At 38.4% G+C, this 14,568-nt stretch overlaps 1 protein-coding gene and 1 long non-coding RNA gene across 3 annotated transcripts in view; one reads left to right on the top strand and one right to left on the bottom strand.

Moving 5' to 3' along the window:
* fam135b (family with sequence similarity 135 member B) overlaps positions 1-14,568 on the bottom strand; it is a 78,423-nt gene that overhangs the window by 45,173 nt on the left and 18,682 nt on the right. For both annotated transcript variants that reach the window (XM_087295277.1, XM_087295276.1), the window contains exon 3: positions 6,033-6,112. In XM_087295277.1, the coding sequence (XP_087151403.1) occupies positions 6,033-6,112 (80 nt within the window). The remainder of the gene's footprint in view (positions 1-6,032; positions 6,113-14,568) is intronic.
* Positions 7,693-12,864, top strand: LOC147832432 (uncharacterized). Its single transcript, XR_015516391.1, has 3 exons — positions 7,693-8,755; positions 9,164-9,687; positions 10,841-12,864. It is a non-coding gene; the product is annotated as an uncharacterized LOC147832432 (long non-coding RNA).

The following is a 14,568-nucleotide window of genomic DNA, read 5'->3' as shown; positions in this document are numbered from 1 at the left end:
CTACCTGAGTATTGATGCTGACCATGTCAGTCACTTTATGACCACAGTGTACCCATCTTTTGATGGCTACTTCCACCAGGATGACACACCATCGTGAATAATCTCAGACTGGTTTCTTAAACACGACAATTAGTTCACTGAACTCAAATGGCCTCCACTGTCACCAGATCTCAATCCAATTGAGCACCTTTGAGATGTGGTGGAACGGGAGATTCGCATCACGGACATGCAGCGCATGGTGTTATCATGTCAGTATAAACCAAAATCTCCTAGGAATATTTCCAGTACCTTGTTGAATCTATGACATGAAGGATTAAGGCAGCTCTGAAGGCAAAAAGGGGTCCAACTCGGTACTAGTAAGGTGTACCTAATAAAGTGGCCGATGCGTATATATATAAAATGATGCAGAAATACATTTTTTTTTGGCTAAAAATGGAATTAAATAATTGTAATTTCTAAGAAAATATCTAAGCCAATGCATTTTTATACGGATATTTTTTTTATCTTCTGTGCACTTTGTGCCTCTATTGTTCAGAATTTCTCCACAGCTGAAGGAAGCCATTCACGTCTGACGCACCGTTTTTAGAGCGGTCTGATTTTACTATGGTTATTCACAGTACAGCTCTGCAACCTGACATGATGTACGGTCTGAATTAGCATTTTAGCTCATGTCCCCAGGGTTTTATGATTCACTTTTTTCATACCTGTAATATTGTTTCTGCTGTAAGGGAAGGCGGACATGTTTGCTGCACAGATTTTAATGTACAGTTCAGACACCTGGCTGGCAGTCGGCAGCATTTTATTTGATTTTTGCCTTGTTTGCATGCAGCAGTGACAATAATGTGGAATAACACCATGTCTTAACTACACACATAAGGTTTACAATCTTTAATGGGCACCTATAATGAAAATAATCTTTTGTAAGCAGCGATTTTTAATTTCCTTAAAGGACCACCATGTCACGTAATGCAGAGGTTTTTCTTTCCATTTGGTGGTATCAAATTCAATTAAAACAGAAGTCGAAAGATTAAAAATGAAACACACGAAATTAGATGAAACTCTGGAGGAAACGCTGGATAGCCTGGTGACGTGACATTAATTGTTTTATACTGAAATTTTCCCTCTAAAAGTGCTTCCTTGGTCTTATCCATATTTCTTTGCACATTAAACGCACGTCGGCCACAACAGGAAATAAAAAAAACTGCAACCGTTAATTACGTAAATATTTTTTTACACGTTCAATATTTCTAATTAAATATATCCACAGGACAGGATTTGCAAAGAAACTGGGAATAGGAGATCTGTTCCAACTCTCTGTGATCATCTGCACCTCACAATTGAGTTTTACAAGTTTACCATGTTTTTAAAAAAACAGAGCATGTTTTTAATAAAGACAGTAAAAGCACTATGTAATTCATAACCGCTGGAATCATCCCAGCCACATAGTGTTGGTAAATGTACTTGTGTGTGAGCTGAAACTTTACAGACACATTCTGGAGATACCAAAGATTTTTATTTTACATCTTGTAAAAGGGGTAAAACAGAAGCCTTGAAAACCTCTTTAACATTATTAAAAGTACTTACACAACTAAGTGACTGATATTTATTAGTTTGTTTGCATTGAGTCACAGTTCTGAATTTTATTTTTGAACCATTTGCTAGTAATATTATTGAATAGCTGAGGTAAACGATCTGCTTCTGCTATCAGTATAGCAATAAAGCACATAATCAGTACCTGAGGTGATCTTCATTGTAGTTTATGCAGCCATTATATGACGTCACAAAATTAAAACAGTTTTTTAAATGGAACTTTTGTGTGATGTTTAGGATAAAAACTCCTTTTAACATAGAAACGGTTATTTTATTGCATGTCGCAGTGTTGCCTCACTTGTACTGTAATACGTATACGCCGTAATACTGCGCCGGAAACTTCTTCACCAGTTCAAGATGAGAAAGAACTTGTAAGCTGAGTAAGTATGATTTTATTCTAGTTAGGAGAAAGCACAAAGACACTAAAACACTTTTAGAAACACAACTGCATGGATGACATTTTGAAACTGGAAATGATATGGCTCTAGAGCCAGAATGGCTGACAGATCCAAAATGGCTGCCAATGGCAATGTGTATGAGTTTGATTCAGATGCTGCTGGCGTTCAGACAGACGAGCAGCGCCAGGACTCAATGTCAGACAGAGACTGCAGGCTACACAAACACACACACACACACACACACACACACACACACACACACACACACACACACACACACACACACACACACTAATAAATCCTCAATAAAGAAAACAAGACAAGACAGTTTTTGTCTCTAACCAGTATGTGTGTCCTTCAGAAATGTTTACTTAGGATTTTTTGAACATTGTCCTTCAAGAAAATGACAAGACACCTGAATAAAAGACTTATAGCATCATCAGTTGTGTAATTACATAAAATTTGTATGGTTAAATATGCAAATGAGACATTATTTAATATGTATAGGGTAATTTGCAAACATTTCCAGTACTAAAATATGAACATTGGATAAAGTCAGGTTCAAAAATTGTTTATTATTTTTTTTTCTGTCATATCGTGTCAACTTTTTTACAGAAACTTATTTTCACTTATTTTATAAAATGGAATGTTGTATAATGAAGCAGATTATGTATGAAAATAACTCCAATAACTTTCAGAATATAGATATATGAATAAAGCTGTAGTTTATGGCTGAATGCTTGAGAAAACAAAACTTATTTTACAAAAGTGAAGTTTATTATCACATGCTTATGATTGACATGGCTGGCCCCGAGTCAAGCTAATGTACAAACCACCAATCAGAAGATTCCTAACTCAGTATAATTAACCAAAGCTTCTTACCTTTAGTCTTTTTCATCCTAAAGAATCCCCCCTTCCACCCCATCTCCTCCTCTTTTTCCACTGTAGGGCAGCACGGCGGCCCAGTGGCTAGCAGTGTGGCCTCACAGCAAAAGTACCTCCGGTTCGGGTCTCTATACCCGGCCAGTTAGCATTTCTATATGGAGTTCCTGTTCTCCCTGTGCTCAATTGGATTTTCCCCGGGTCCTCCGGTTTCCTCCCACAGTCCAAAACATGAGAAATAAGTAAATTGACTAAACCAAATCAGCACCATAGTTGTATTCCACCAGCAACACACCCTCATAGCAATCCTTAAGCAGCAGGAGGGGGGGAGTTCTCGAGATCAACTTGAGCTCAAACACCTCTCTCGCCCTGCAAAGGGGAGGGAGCCCCGGGCTCAAGGATCTTATGAGCTCAGGGCTCTCTAGCGGGACAGCAGGCCAAACTAGCTTATTACCAATCATCAGCTAAGTGTGAACTCTTGAAACAGCCTTTAAAATTCTGTATTGCAACTGAAACTTGCAGACACACATTGATAAAGTTCAGCAAATCAAAAGGAAAGTAGATTATTATTTTTACATTAGACAAAAAATAGTCAAAAATCCTCTGTTCTGACGTGCATGAAAAGCATGTTTTTTTTTGCCTGCAGTGTCTCCCCTTAAACAGGTGTCATAACAGCAGTTTGTACACTTATAATTGTGTGTGTGTGTGTGTGCACACAGGTAACCAGTGTGATTGTGTGACCAAACAAGCCGCCGGTGTTGTGAAAACAGACTATATTTTCACCTGACACAATGTGACCTGTGGAAACACGACACTTTTGTCCTGTGACTGCCTTTAGATGCCATAAAACCAGTTTTGAGCTCAGAGCGTGTGTTGAGAATGTAAGAAATGTGCAAGTTACTCACACAGAGCATGACAGGTCAATTAAATTGAGTGTGTATGTTTGTGTGTGGGTTTTCAGTCAGAGAAAACTGAGAAAGAAATGTCTTAATCATGCAAAAGTAATATTACAGCAGAAAATTTTAACCAATGTAAAATAATAAGCAGAAAAAGACCATTATTACATTTATCTGCACTCAAAGTGTTGCACAGTGTATTACAAACAGCAAATAACACTGATATCAAAATAGTTTTTGTGAAACATGCTCTAGATATGTTGTTTTATATGTGATGCACATTATAAAGTGGTAGTAAACAAGAAATTACTAGTGCTGTCAAATGAGCAATTGCGATTGATCTACAGGGATTTTCACAAACAACCATCTCAAAACAAAAAAAGAGAAAATACTCAGTGAGCGGCAGTTCTGTGGGTGCAAATGCCTTGTTGATGCCAGTGGTCAGAGGAGAATGGCCAGACTGGTTCAAGCTGATAGAGAGGCAACAGTAACTCAAATAACCACTCTTTACAACCGAGGTATGCAGAAGAGCATCTCTGAATAAAATACACGTCCAACCTTGAGACAGATGTGCTACAGCTGCAGAAGACCACTCCTGTCTCCTGCTACTCCTGTCTACAAAAAAACAGGAAACTGAGGCTACGATTTACACCACAGGTGTCAAACTCAGTTCCAAAAGGGCCGCAGCTCTGCACAGTTTACTTCCAACCCTAATTAAACACACCTGATCAAACTAATTGAGTCCTTCAGGCTTGTTTGAAACCTACAGGTAAGTGTGTTGGAGCAGGGTTGGAACTAAACTATGCAGGGCATCGGCCCTCCAGGAATTGAGTTTGACACCCCTGATTTACACAGTCTCACCAAAATTGGACAATAGAAGATTGGAAACACGTTGCCTGCTCTGATGAGTCTGGGGGATATTTTCTTGGCAGCCTTTGAGCCTACTTTGAGTTCACTGTACTCAGGTGGCCTCCACAGTCACCAGATCTCAATCCAATTGAGCACCTTTGGGAAGTGGAATGGGAGATTGGCTTCATGGATGTGCAGCTGACAAATCTACAGCAACGGCGTGGTGTTATCATGTCAATATGAATCAAAATCTCTCTGAGGAATATTTCCAGTACCTTGTTGAATCTATGCCATGAAGGACTAAGGCAGCTCTGAAGGCAAAAGGGGGTCCAACTAGGTACTAGTAAGGTGTACCTAATAAAGTGGCCGGTAGGTAAATATTTAATTTATGTATATGTAATTTATGTAAATACTTTCAGTTTCTATTATGTATTTTTTATTATGTAAAAAGCTTTTATTTTAGATACAATTAATTACGATCTTTTGACTGCTATAATAATTACAAGTTTATTATTGTAATAATTTTTAAAGACAGCCATGTTGTTTGTACTTAGTTTTTTTTAATTGTAGTTCACAGTTTTGTTTTTATCTGTCCAACTCCTGAAGCTTTTTACAGTAAGATGTAAATACTCTGTTTGACTCTCACTCTCTCTCTCTCTCTGACCTCTATAGGCTTTATTTCGTCTCAGAAAAGTTCCAGCGTGTCTGAGTGGTTTATTCAGCACATTTATTTTTAACAGCAAGACTAGAGACAGCCAGGGAATCTCCTAAAAACACTGGAAAGAGGGCCTTTGACTGAAACACACACTGATGCAATCAAGGTAAACTAAAAATGTATTTAAAAAGATCAACTAAAAATGTAGAACCGCTGTAAAATTATCCTTTCAACAAATGCATTGTGCATAACAGCGAGAACAATGTGGATGTTATTGTCTCTAAAAATGTTCAGGAGGGGAATTAGTGTTTAGAAGAGCTGTTTTAATTGTCTTTAAAAGGAATAAATGTACAAATGCTTCTCTTTGGAGAGAATTGTAGAATTAAGACAGTCTGAAACCATCTTCAGATGCTGCATCTTATAATAAAACCACTAAAAAAATGCTGGGTTCCACACAATCCCTTCATCTTCTCTCAGCGCAAATCAATTAATTTAAATGTGTATATATATATATATATATATATATATATATATATATAAACTTGATTGAACATAAAACAATTAAGTTGTCCCCAAAAATACTCAAGAACTGTTGTTTAAACTCATTTTAAATAAGTGGTTTGAACAAGCAGCAAAAACATTTTGAATACTACTACTACTACAATGTTAAGCAAAATGCCTCACATTTCTGGCTTGTTGATGCTTTATACATCAAGACGCAATTGATTCAACACAGAAATGAAGTAAATGGTAGTTTCTTACCTGTGTACCCAGGTGTTGTAGCAGTGATTCGGTGAGGAACCCGGGGAGAAACACGCAGACCAGCCCTCACCTGATAGAAGCTGCAAATGAGAACAGTTATTCAGTTATTACAGGTATTAGATGTTTTTTTTGTTTGTTTGTTTTTTGCAGCTTACAAATGACAAAAATGACCTGAATTACACATTTTTGGGTAAAGAGATATACTTTACCAGAAATGTGCAAGTTTGCAGTTTGGAAAAGACATATTCGGGCTGGCAGTAAATGTCTTTTGTAACCAAAATAATTATTGTGTCCCATAAAAGTACGAAAAGTGATTTTGGTTTGAAACAACACCAGCAAATAATGACAACATTGGAATTTTGGGGGGAGCTATGCCTTTATTTAATTATTTCATTGATTCATTCATTTTCTTGTCGGCTTAGTCCCTTTAATAATCCGGGGTCGCCACAGCGGAATGAACCGCCAACTTATCCAGCAAGTTTGCAGCGGATGCCCTACCAGCCGCAACCCATCTCTGGGAAACATCCACACACATTCATACACATACTCATACACTACGGACAATTTAGCCTACCCAATTCACCTGTACCGCATATCTTTGGACTGTGGGGGAAACCGGAGCACCCGGAGGAAACCCACGCGAATGAGGGGAGAACATGCAAACTACACACAGAAACGCCAACTGAGCTGAGGTTTGAACCAGCGACCCAGCAACCTTCTTGCTGTGAGGCGACAGCACTACCTACTGTGCCACTGCCTCGCCCCTATTTAATTATTTATAAGTATTTTTTTTTAAAGACTGAAAAACTATTAATTAATGAACACTCTGTAAATATAAACATATATAAAACTTCCAGTATGTGGTGGGTGGGTGTCAGAGAAAGCCATTCATTCATTTGTTTGCTTTAAAAGGCTGATTCATTTCTAAATGTAGTGAATTACTACTGTATGAATGGGTTCACCTGATTCGTTCAGAATGCAGATTCATTAGAGAACATAAAATAAAGCTCAGATTTGATAGACGAGACCCACAGAACCATCAATAATTTTACACTCTGTTAAAGTCTGTGGAAAAACTCGCACCTGAGCAACACATGTGACTTCATTCTCCACATGAGATATGTCTTTAAGCCGCCATCACCAATGCCTTTTATTGAAAGTATTCAATACGTTTCAGTAGTTCAGCACTTTCTCCTTGCGTCTTTCCATTGTTATTACACATCACTTATTTTTCTGATTTAACTGTTTTATTTTTATGTTTGTATTGTTTGGGTTTTTACCAAAATCTGCTTCAATTCCATGTCAACAGCTCCTTTAGAAATATTATTACCAGGCAACCCTGCTGGATATAGGCCTCTACATATGTGCCTAACTATACTAACTACTACCTATACATATACTACATACCTGCCAATGCTCCTGTTTTTCCTGAGAATCTCCCATATTTCAAACCCATAGATATATACACTAGATATCGCATAGAGTCCCTGAGCATGCGTCAAAAGCGGCGCCATATTTGTACAGTGCTCCCAGGACAAGGGTCATTCAACCGCACTAGTTAAGACAGTCAGCGGGTGTAGTAACGAGCAAACAAAGAAAACAAAGCACAAAGGCAGAACATTTCATAGGTAAGATTTAGTTTTTTTTTTTTTGTGTTTTTGTATGTTAGGAACTTTTGTTCTAAACAGGTAACGTTATTGATGATAATACAGTCACTCACTGCATTCATCATAAGTAGCACTAACTCGCACTAAACACTCGGCTTATGCTAGTTTTGTTGAATAAAATCAGCAAACAATGCAAAAGAAAAATGACAACGAGATGCTGCGCTGTCAGAAACTGGTATTATTGTCGGCTAGTGAAGGAGTCGTTCGTAACGGAGATTCTTTCACAAACGAGTCGCTCCCTCAGTCAGTATGAGAAGTGAAAGCAGGAGAGGGGGTGTGTCTCAGGACATGATTAGATCAAATTTAACAGGGAAGGTGGATAGTACATTTCCATACACAAACACAAGCTTTTTGTCAGGAATGCTTGTGCGATCACTTATCCATCAATGTAGAAAAGTGATGTAAAATTTTAAAAAATGCATACTGACCTTCGGGAAAACTCTCGATCATAGATATATGTGTATGTATGTAATTCTCTGGCTCTGGATGGCCACAGTCCTCCACTGCAGCTTGGTCCCGCATTCATTTCAAAGGAGCGCTACCCTGTACTAAAATGGCGGTTGACGCATTCCTTGTAATAGACAACAACAGGGTAGGCGACATCTAATGTAAATATCTATGTTTCAAACCCATATCCCGCCATTCCAGGAAAACTCCCACTGTCAACCAACTCTCTCACTCCTCCCCTCCCCCTCAACCCCAGCATTTTGGTACAGCCTGTGAAACCCCCATGTCGCCAACATTGGTATAGTATCCGATCACAGCGGCCACCAGAAACACGCTTCGTAGTACGATTACTAAAACCACAGTACCCAATTCTCAACAGTGTTATTCGGACATCTCACCCCACTTCCCCCAACCCACCCCATAAAACTATACACATAACCTAAGACAGACTTTACAAGAACTTTTACATTAGACAGAACAATACTGTGCAAGACAGATGGATTTTTAGGTTGAAGAAAACAAGTGGCGCATCATGATTTGTGGTACATTGTTTGTCCTTGTAAGGTGAAGTTTGAGTAAAGTGCCGTGCGAAGAGTGTTTCTACAAGTGGTTTCCCTGCTGAAAAATTCAGCTTAAACCAGCCTAGGCTGGTTGGCTGGTTTTAGCTGGTCAACCAGGCTGGTTTTAGAGGGGTTTTGGCCACTTCCAGGCTGGTTTCCAGCCATTTCCAGCCTGGTCTTAGCTGGTTAGGCTGGGAGATGACCAGCTAAAACCAGCTTGACCAGCCTAGCAGGCTGGGAGCCCAGCCAAAACCAGCTATGTCCAGCTTAAACCAGGCTGGTCAAGCTGGTTTTAGCTGGATTTAGCTGGTCATTTTCCAGCCTGAATAGCTAAGACCAGGCTGGAAATGGCTGGAAACCAGCCTGGAAGTGGCCAAAACCCCTCTAAAACCAGCCTGGTCGACCAGCTAAAACCAGCCAACCAGCCTAGGCTGGTTTAAGCTGGATTTTTTTGCAGGGTTGTCAAGCCCACTAACCTGCGTAAAGCAAACTTTAGAAATTCACATTGTTTTTTCTAAAGATATGAAGCGATTGTATAAACGAGTCTTGAGCAAAGTCTGGCAAAATTGTCGGCTGAAGTAAATATTAATTAAAATTCATGTTCTGATACTGAACAAACTGAAATAAGCATCAGCTGATCTGGCCTATGTGAGGTCTTATGCTGTCAATCTCTATTAAATCATGAATGCTGATGCTGAATTAATGTGAGTGCTTATATGCTGTGTTCCATCAGGGATTGTAGAGAGGTCACCTTGGCCAGTGAAGTGACTGCGGGTGCATGTTAAATGTTGAAGCACAACACAGATCACACTGATGCTCAATCCCTAGGGATCCTGGACCAAAGACTGGTCATTACTGTACTGCAGCACAACATATACTGTACTCTACTGCAGTGTTTCCCAAACCTGTTCCCGAAGGCACACCAACAGTACACATTTTCAGCTTCTTCCTATTCAAACACACTTGAATCAACTCATCAGGGCTGCGTTTCCCGATAACGATTGATCTTAGCACTTAAGAGCGTTTTCTACGAGTCATTTTGCGAACGTTCGTTATTGTTTCACGTGCGTTTCCCAAAAATGCACTTAACACAATTGCACGTAGCCCAGCTTTAAGTGCAACTTTGGAGTCGCTATCCGTTTGTTAAGTGCTGAAATGTCACGCTATAGAATGGCTCGTTATTGTTGCACATGTTATAGCAATCCATATAATTCTTCTTCTACTTGTGTGAATGTATATTCAACTCGAATAACATAAAAAAATATATATTTTTGAGCCAGTTTAAAAACATAAATTAACTGGAAATGTCGTACTGTAAAAACACTGTCTTGCTCCAATCTCGCATAAAACTAATTCTAACAGTCCTTGCCGGAAATGACATCAGCATCATTTTCGATATTTATATGAAACCTTAATTAAGTAGAATTATTTATCAATTTCTTTATCAAAAATTGCTTATCTCACATCAAAATAAATAAATAAGTAAATAAATAAATAAATAAATAAGCTCTTACATTTATTTTTGAAAAGTTTAGCCTAATTATCCCCACCTGATGTGCATTTGCTAATAGGACAAAAATATAAATAAGCACATACCTAGGGGTGGAGACACTAGCAAAATGGCTGAAACCAAAAAACAAAGAAAAGTCATTTTTCAAAAAGATGTGTAATCTTTAAATCACATTAAATATTTTCTGTTAAATACAACATATGTAGCCTACTACCCTCGAAATGTCCATATACAACAGTGTAATTTTTTTTTTCATTCTAACATTTATTATGTAATTTTTATTTTTTTCTTTATTCATTATTATTTGTATATTGAATTGTGTAATGTGTAGAAAATATAAATGAATAGAGATATACGTACAAATAAAATGAATAATGACTTTGAAGAGAAGTAAATTGTAGGTGCAATTTGCCGGTTGTCCAGCAGGTGCCCTCATAACTCTGTCTCCTTACGATGCACTTAAGGCTTTACGATTACTCCAGAGCACTCGTAGATCCACGAATATTTTCAAGTGCTACTTAAGTTACGATGCTTTTGGGAAACAGACCGTAATATTAAGATCAGTCGTACGATCATTTCTACGAACTTCTTAGGCTTACGATGCTTTTGGGAAACGCAGCCCAGAGCATTAGAGACTCTAAAACCTGAAGTTAATGCGTCTGATAAGGGACACTTTCAAAATGTGTACTGTTGGTGTGCCTCCAGGAACAGGGTTGGGAAAGACTGCTCTGCTGTATGTTGACAGTACATAAGCATAAATGCCACACGACTGTAGTTCACAGTAAAATGTCAACAGAATGTGCACATCTTCAAAAATACTGCAACAAAATGCATGGTAAGCACAATATAACATGCTATGCTAAAGTGTCTATAGCATGTATAAAACATTTTAACATTCCAGCTAAAGCTACATGTCTGAAATATATATTGTATGCGTAGCTAGGCTATAAATGTAAGAATACCACAGTCTTCTACATGTCAATAAAGTATTAGCCTACCATATATGCTGCTGCAGAAGTTGCTACTGTTTAATACAAGCTAAAGCAAATGAACAGCATAGCACCGGCTATATCATCTGAAATGCATGTTTAGTAGCCTACATGCTAAAGCAAATGTACAGCATAACACTGGCTTCATCACCATAAGTAAATGTTTCTAGTACATGCTAAAGCAATTTTACAGTGTAGCACTGGCTATTTCATCTGATAAACATGTTTCTAGTACATGCTAAAGCAAATGTACAGCATAGCACCGGCTATATCATCTGAAATGCATGTTTAGTAGCCTACATGCTAAAGCAAATGTACAGCATAACACTGGCTTCATCACCATAAGTAAATGTTTCTAGTACATGCTAAAGCAATTTTACAGTGTAGCACTGGCTATTTCATCTGATAAACATGTTTCTAGTACATGCTAAAGCAAATGTACAGCATAGCACCGGCTATATCATCTGAAATGCATGTTTAGTAGCCTACTTGCTAAAGCAAATGTACAGCATAACACTGGCTTTATCATCTGAAATACATGTTTCTAGTACGTCAAAGCAATTTTACAACTTAACACTGACTATATCCTCTGAAATACATGTTTCTAGTACATTCTAAAGCAAATGTACAGTGTAGCACTGACTATATCATCTGAAAAAACATGTTTCTGTAACATACTAAAGCACATTTATAATGTAGCACTGGCTATATCATCTTGAATACATGTTTCTGTAACATGCTAAAGCAAACAGTGTAGCACTGGCTATATCATCTGAAATACATGTTTCTAGTAAATGCTAAAGCAAATGTACAATGTAGCACTGGCTATATCATCTGAAATACATGTTTCTGTAACATGCTAAAGCACATTTACAATGTAGCACTGGCTATATCATCTGGAATACATGTTTCTATAACATGCTAAAGCAAACAGCGTAGCACTGGCTATATCATCTGAAAAACATGTTTCTGTAACATATTAAAGCACATTTACAATGTAGCACTGGCTATATCATCTGAAATGCATGTTTCTAGTACATGCTAAAGCAAATGTACAGTGTAGCACTAGCTATATCGTCTGAAATGCATGTTTCTATTTCATGCTAAAACATATTTACAGTGTAGCACTGGCTATATCCGCTGAAATACATGTTTCTGTAACATGCTAAAGCAAATGTACAGTGTAGCACTAGCTATATCATCTGAAATGCATGTTTCTGTAACATACTAAAGCACATTTACATTGTAGCACTGGCTATATGATCTGAAATTCATGTTTCTAGTACATGCTAAAGCAAATGTACAGTGTAGCACTGGCTATATCACCCGAAATACATGTTTCTACTGCATGCTAAAGCACATTTACAGTGTAGCACTGGCTATATCACCCGAAATACATGTTTCTAGTGCATGCTAAAGCACATTTACAGTGTAGCACTGGCTATATCATCTGAAATGCATGTTTCTACATGCTAAAGCAAATGTACAGCATAACTGGATATATGGATTATGTAATCTGGATTAGATGTTTCTAGTACATGCTAAAACAATTTTACAGTGTATCCTGCAGTCCGTAATATCAGTGGTTGGTTCTTTCTCTGCCAACCCTGTTGAATATATGACAAATCTGTTTCAGATTTCAAAGTTCATTTTCAGCCTAATAACAAAAACAACAAACACATCACAAAAAGAGCTCACCAAACCCTTCATTCCCAAACTGATTCAGAGCGCTCGTTATAATGTATGTGTTTGGCTCATTCAGACATATATAGGCTAAAGGTGTAAGGGTTTCCTAGATGCTTCTCTTTAGAATAGAGGCTGTTAAAAACAAACAGTATATTACAGCCATGTGTGTGTGTGTTGTCTGGGGATTATATGAGAGTGGAGCTTTAGCTTTCCGCTTTATGGAAGGGGGAAGGGGCAGTCAAATCTCTGCAAAGCTGATGTTTCAGCCAGCAGCCCTGCTTTAATCTCAAAGCAGACGCAGTGAGACCAAACACATTATGGCTGACCTCTACACCACACAACCTCAGTCAGGAGACTAGTTGAGGATACAGAGGGGAAACTACATCTGCTGACCAACAGATGCCTAATGGGTTCTGGGGACATGTTGCTGAAGTCACTAGATTCATATTTTGCTTGTTTTATGCAATGCGATGCGAGGATTTTTCTGATTCTTTATTGATCAGTTTTAGGATTGATGATGCCATGTACTGTGTGTGAATAGGATAAATGTGGAACAGTGTATTAGGGTGCTTTCACATCTGTAGTTCGCTTCATTTGGTCCGGACCAAGGGCAATAAATGATACATTGTTGCATTTTCTGCCGTCTTTGGGTCGTTTTCACACCACACTGCTGGCTTTGGTACGAACCAGTTGAAACTAACCAAAATGCAGTCATCTGACAAAATCCACATCTCTCATTGGCCAGATGTTGTTGAACATATTTCCCAAACTGCTTATTGATTGGTTAGAATTCACGTGCGGGGAAAATGACAATGAACTCCCGAAAGTAAACAAAACAAAGTGTCGTTTTTACTCTGGAGGTACGACTGCGCTGATGAATTGTATGTCTGCTTTAGACAAACTAACGTAATACATTTAGAGAATGAAGCGCGGCTGTGACTGGAAAAAAGTGCTTTAATGCATTGCACATCACAGGAGGAGGCGTAAATTAATTTAGCGAAACTGCGACATGGTCATCTTGCGGAAATATTACCAACGATCCATCAGGTAATGTATTCCCCTTTCTCTCTCTGTGGTAAAGCACTGTCAACAAATATTTTTCCTCCATATCCCACAACGCACAGCGCATCGGCCTACGGCAGCTGGATTAGTCCAAAAGGCACAGTCCTTTTTGCGGTTGGACCTGTTTTAGTACGAATCATATTCTCACCACAAACGAACCGCTCCAGGGTTTGTTTGAAAGCGTATCGAGACCACCTCTTCAAGCAGGTCTCGGTACGCTTATTTGGTCCGCTTTCGGTGCGCACTCGAGTACGATTGCTGCATTCTCACCTGCCCAAACGAACCGCACCAAAAGAGAAAACGAACTCTTGTGCGATTCAATCGAACTAAATAAGGCAGCGAACCTGCTCGGCTGGCAAACAAACAGAGGTAGAGTTGAAGTGGTGTGTGTGTGTGTCCGTGTTGTACCTAGAAGAGATATATACTTCATCACATTCTAAAAAATGTTTACATTGAATAGTTCTTTTAAAATGGTTTAATATTTCACAATATTACTGTTTTACGGTATTTCATGTAGTCAAATTATAGAGATTTTTCTTAAAATATGTTTTAAAGGGCCACGAAACCAACCTGTCTCCGCAGGGTGTTTTCACACCTCTAGTTTGGAAAAAGTCA

This window comes from Danio rerio, chromosome 19 (genome assembly GCF_052040795.2).
Source record: "Danio rerio strain M-AB ecotype USA chromosome 19, GRCz13ab, whole genome shotgun sequence".
Taxonomy (NCBI): domain Eukaryota; kingdom Metazoa; phylum Chordata; class Actinopteri; order Cypriniformes; family Danionidae; genus Danio; species Danio rerio.
This window is presented reverse-complemented; position numbering and strand designations above follow the sequence as displayed.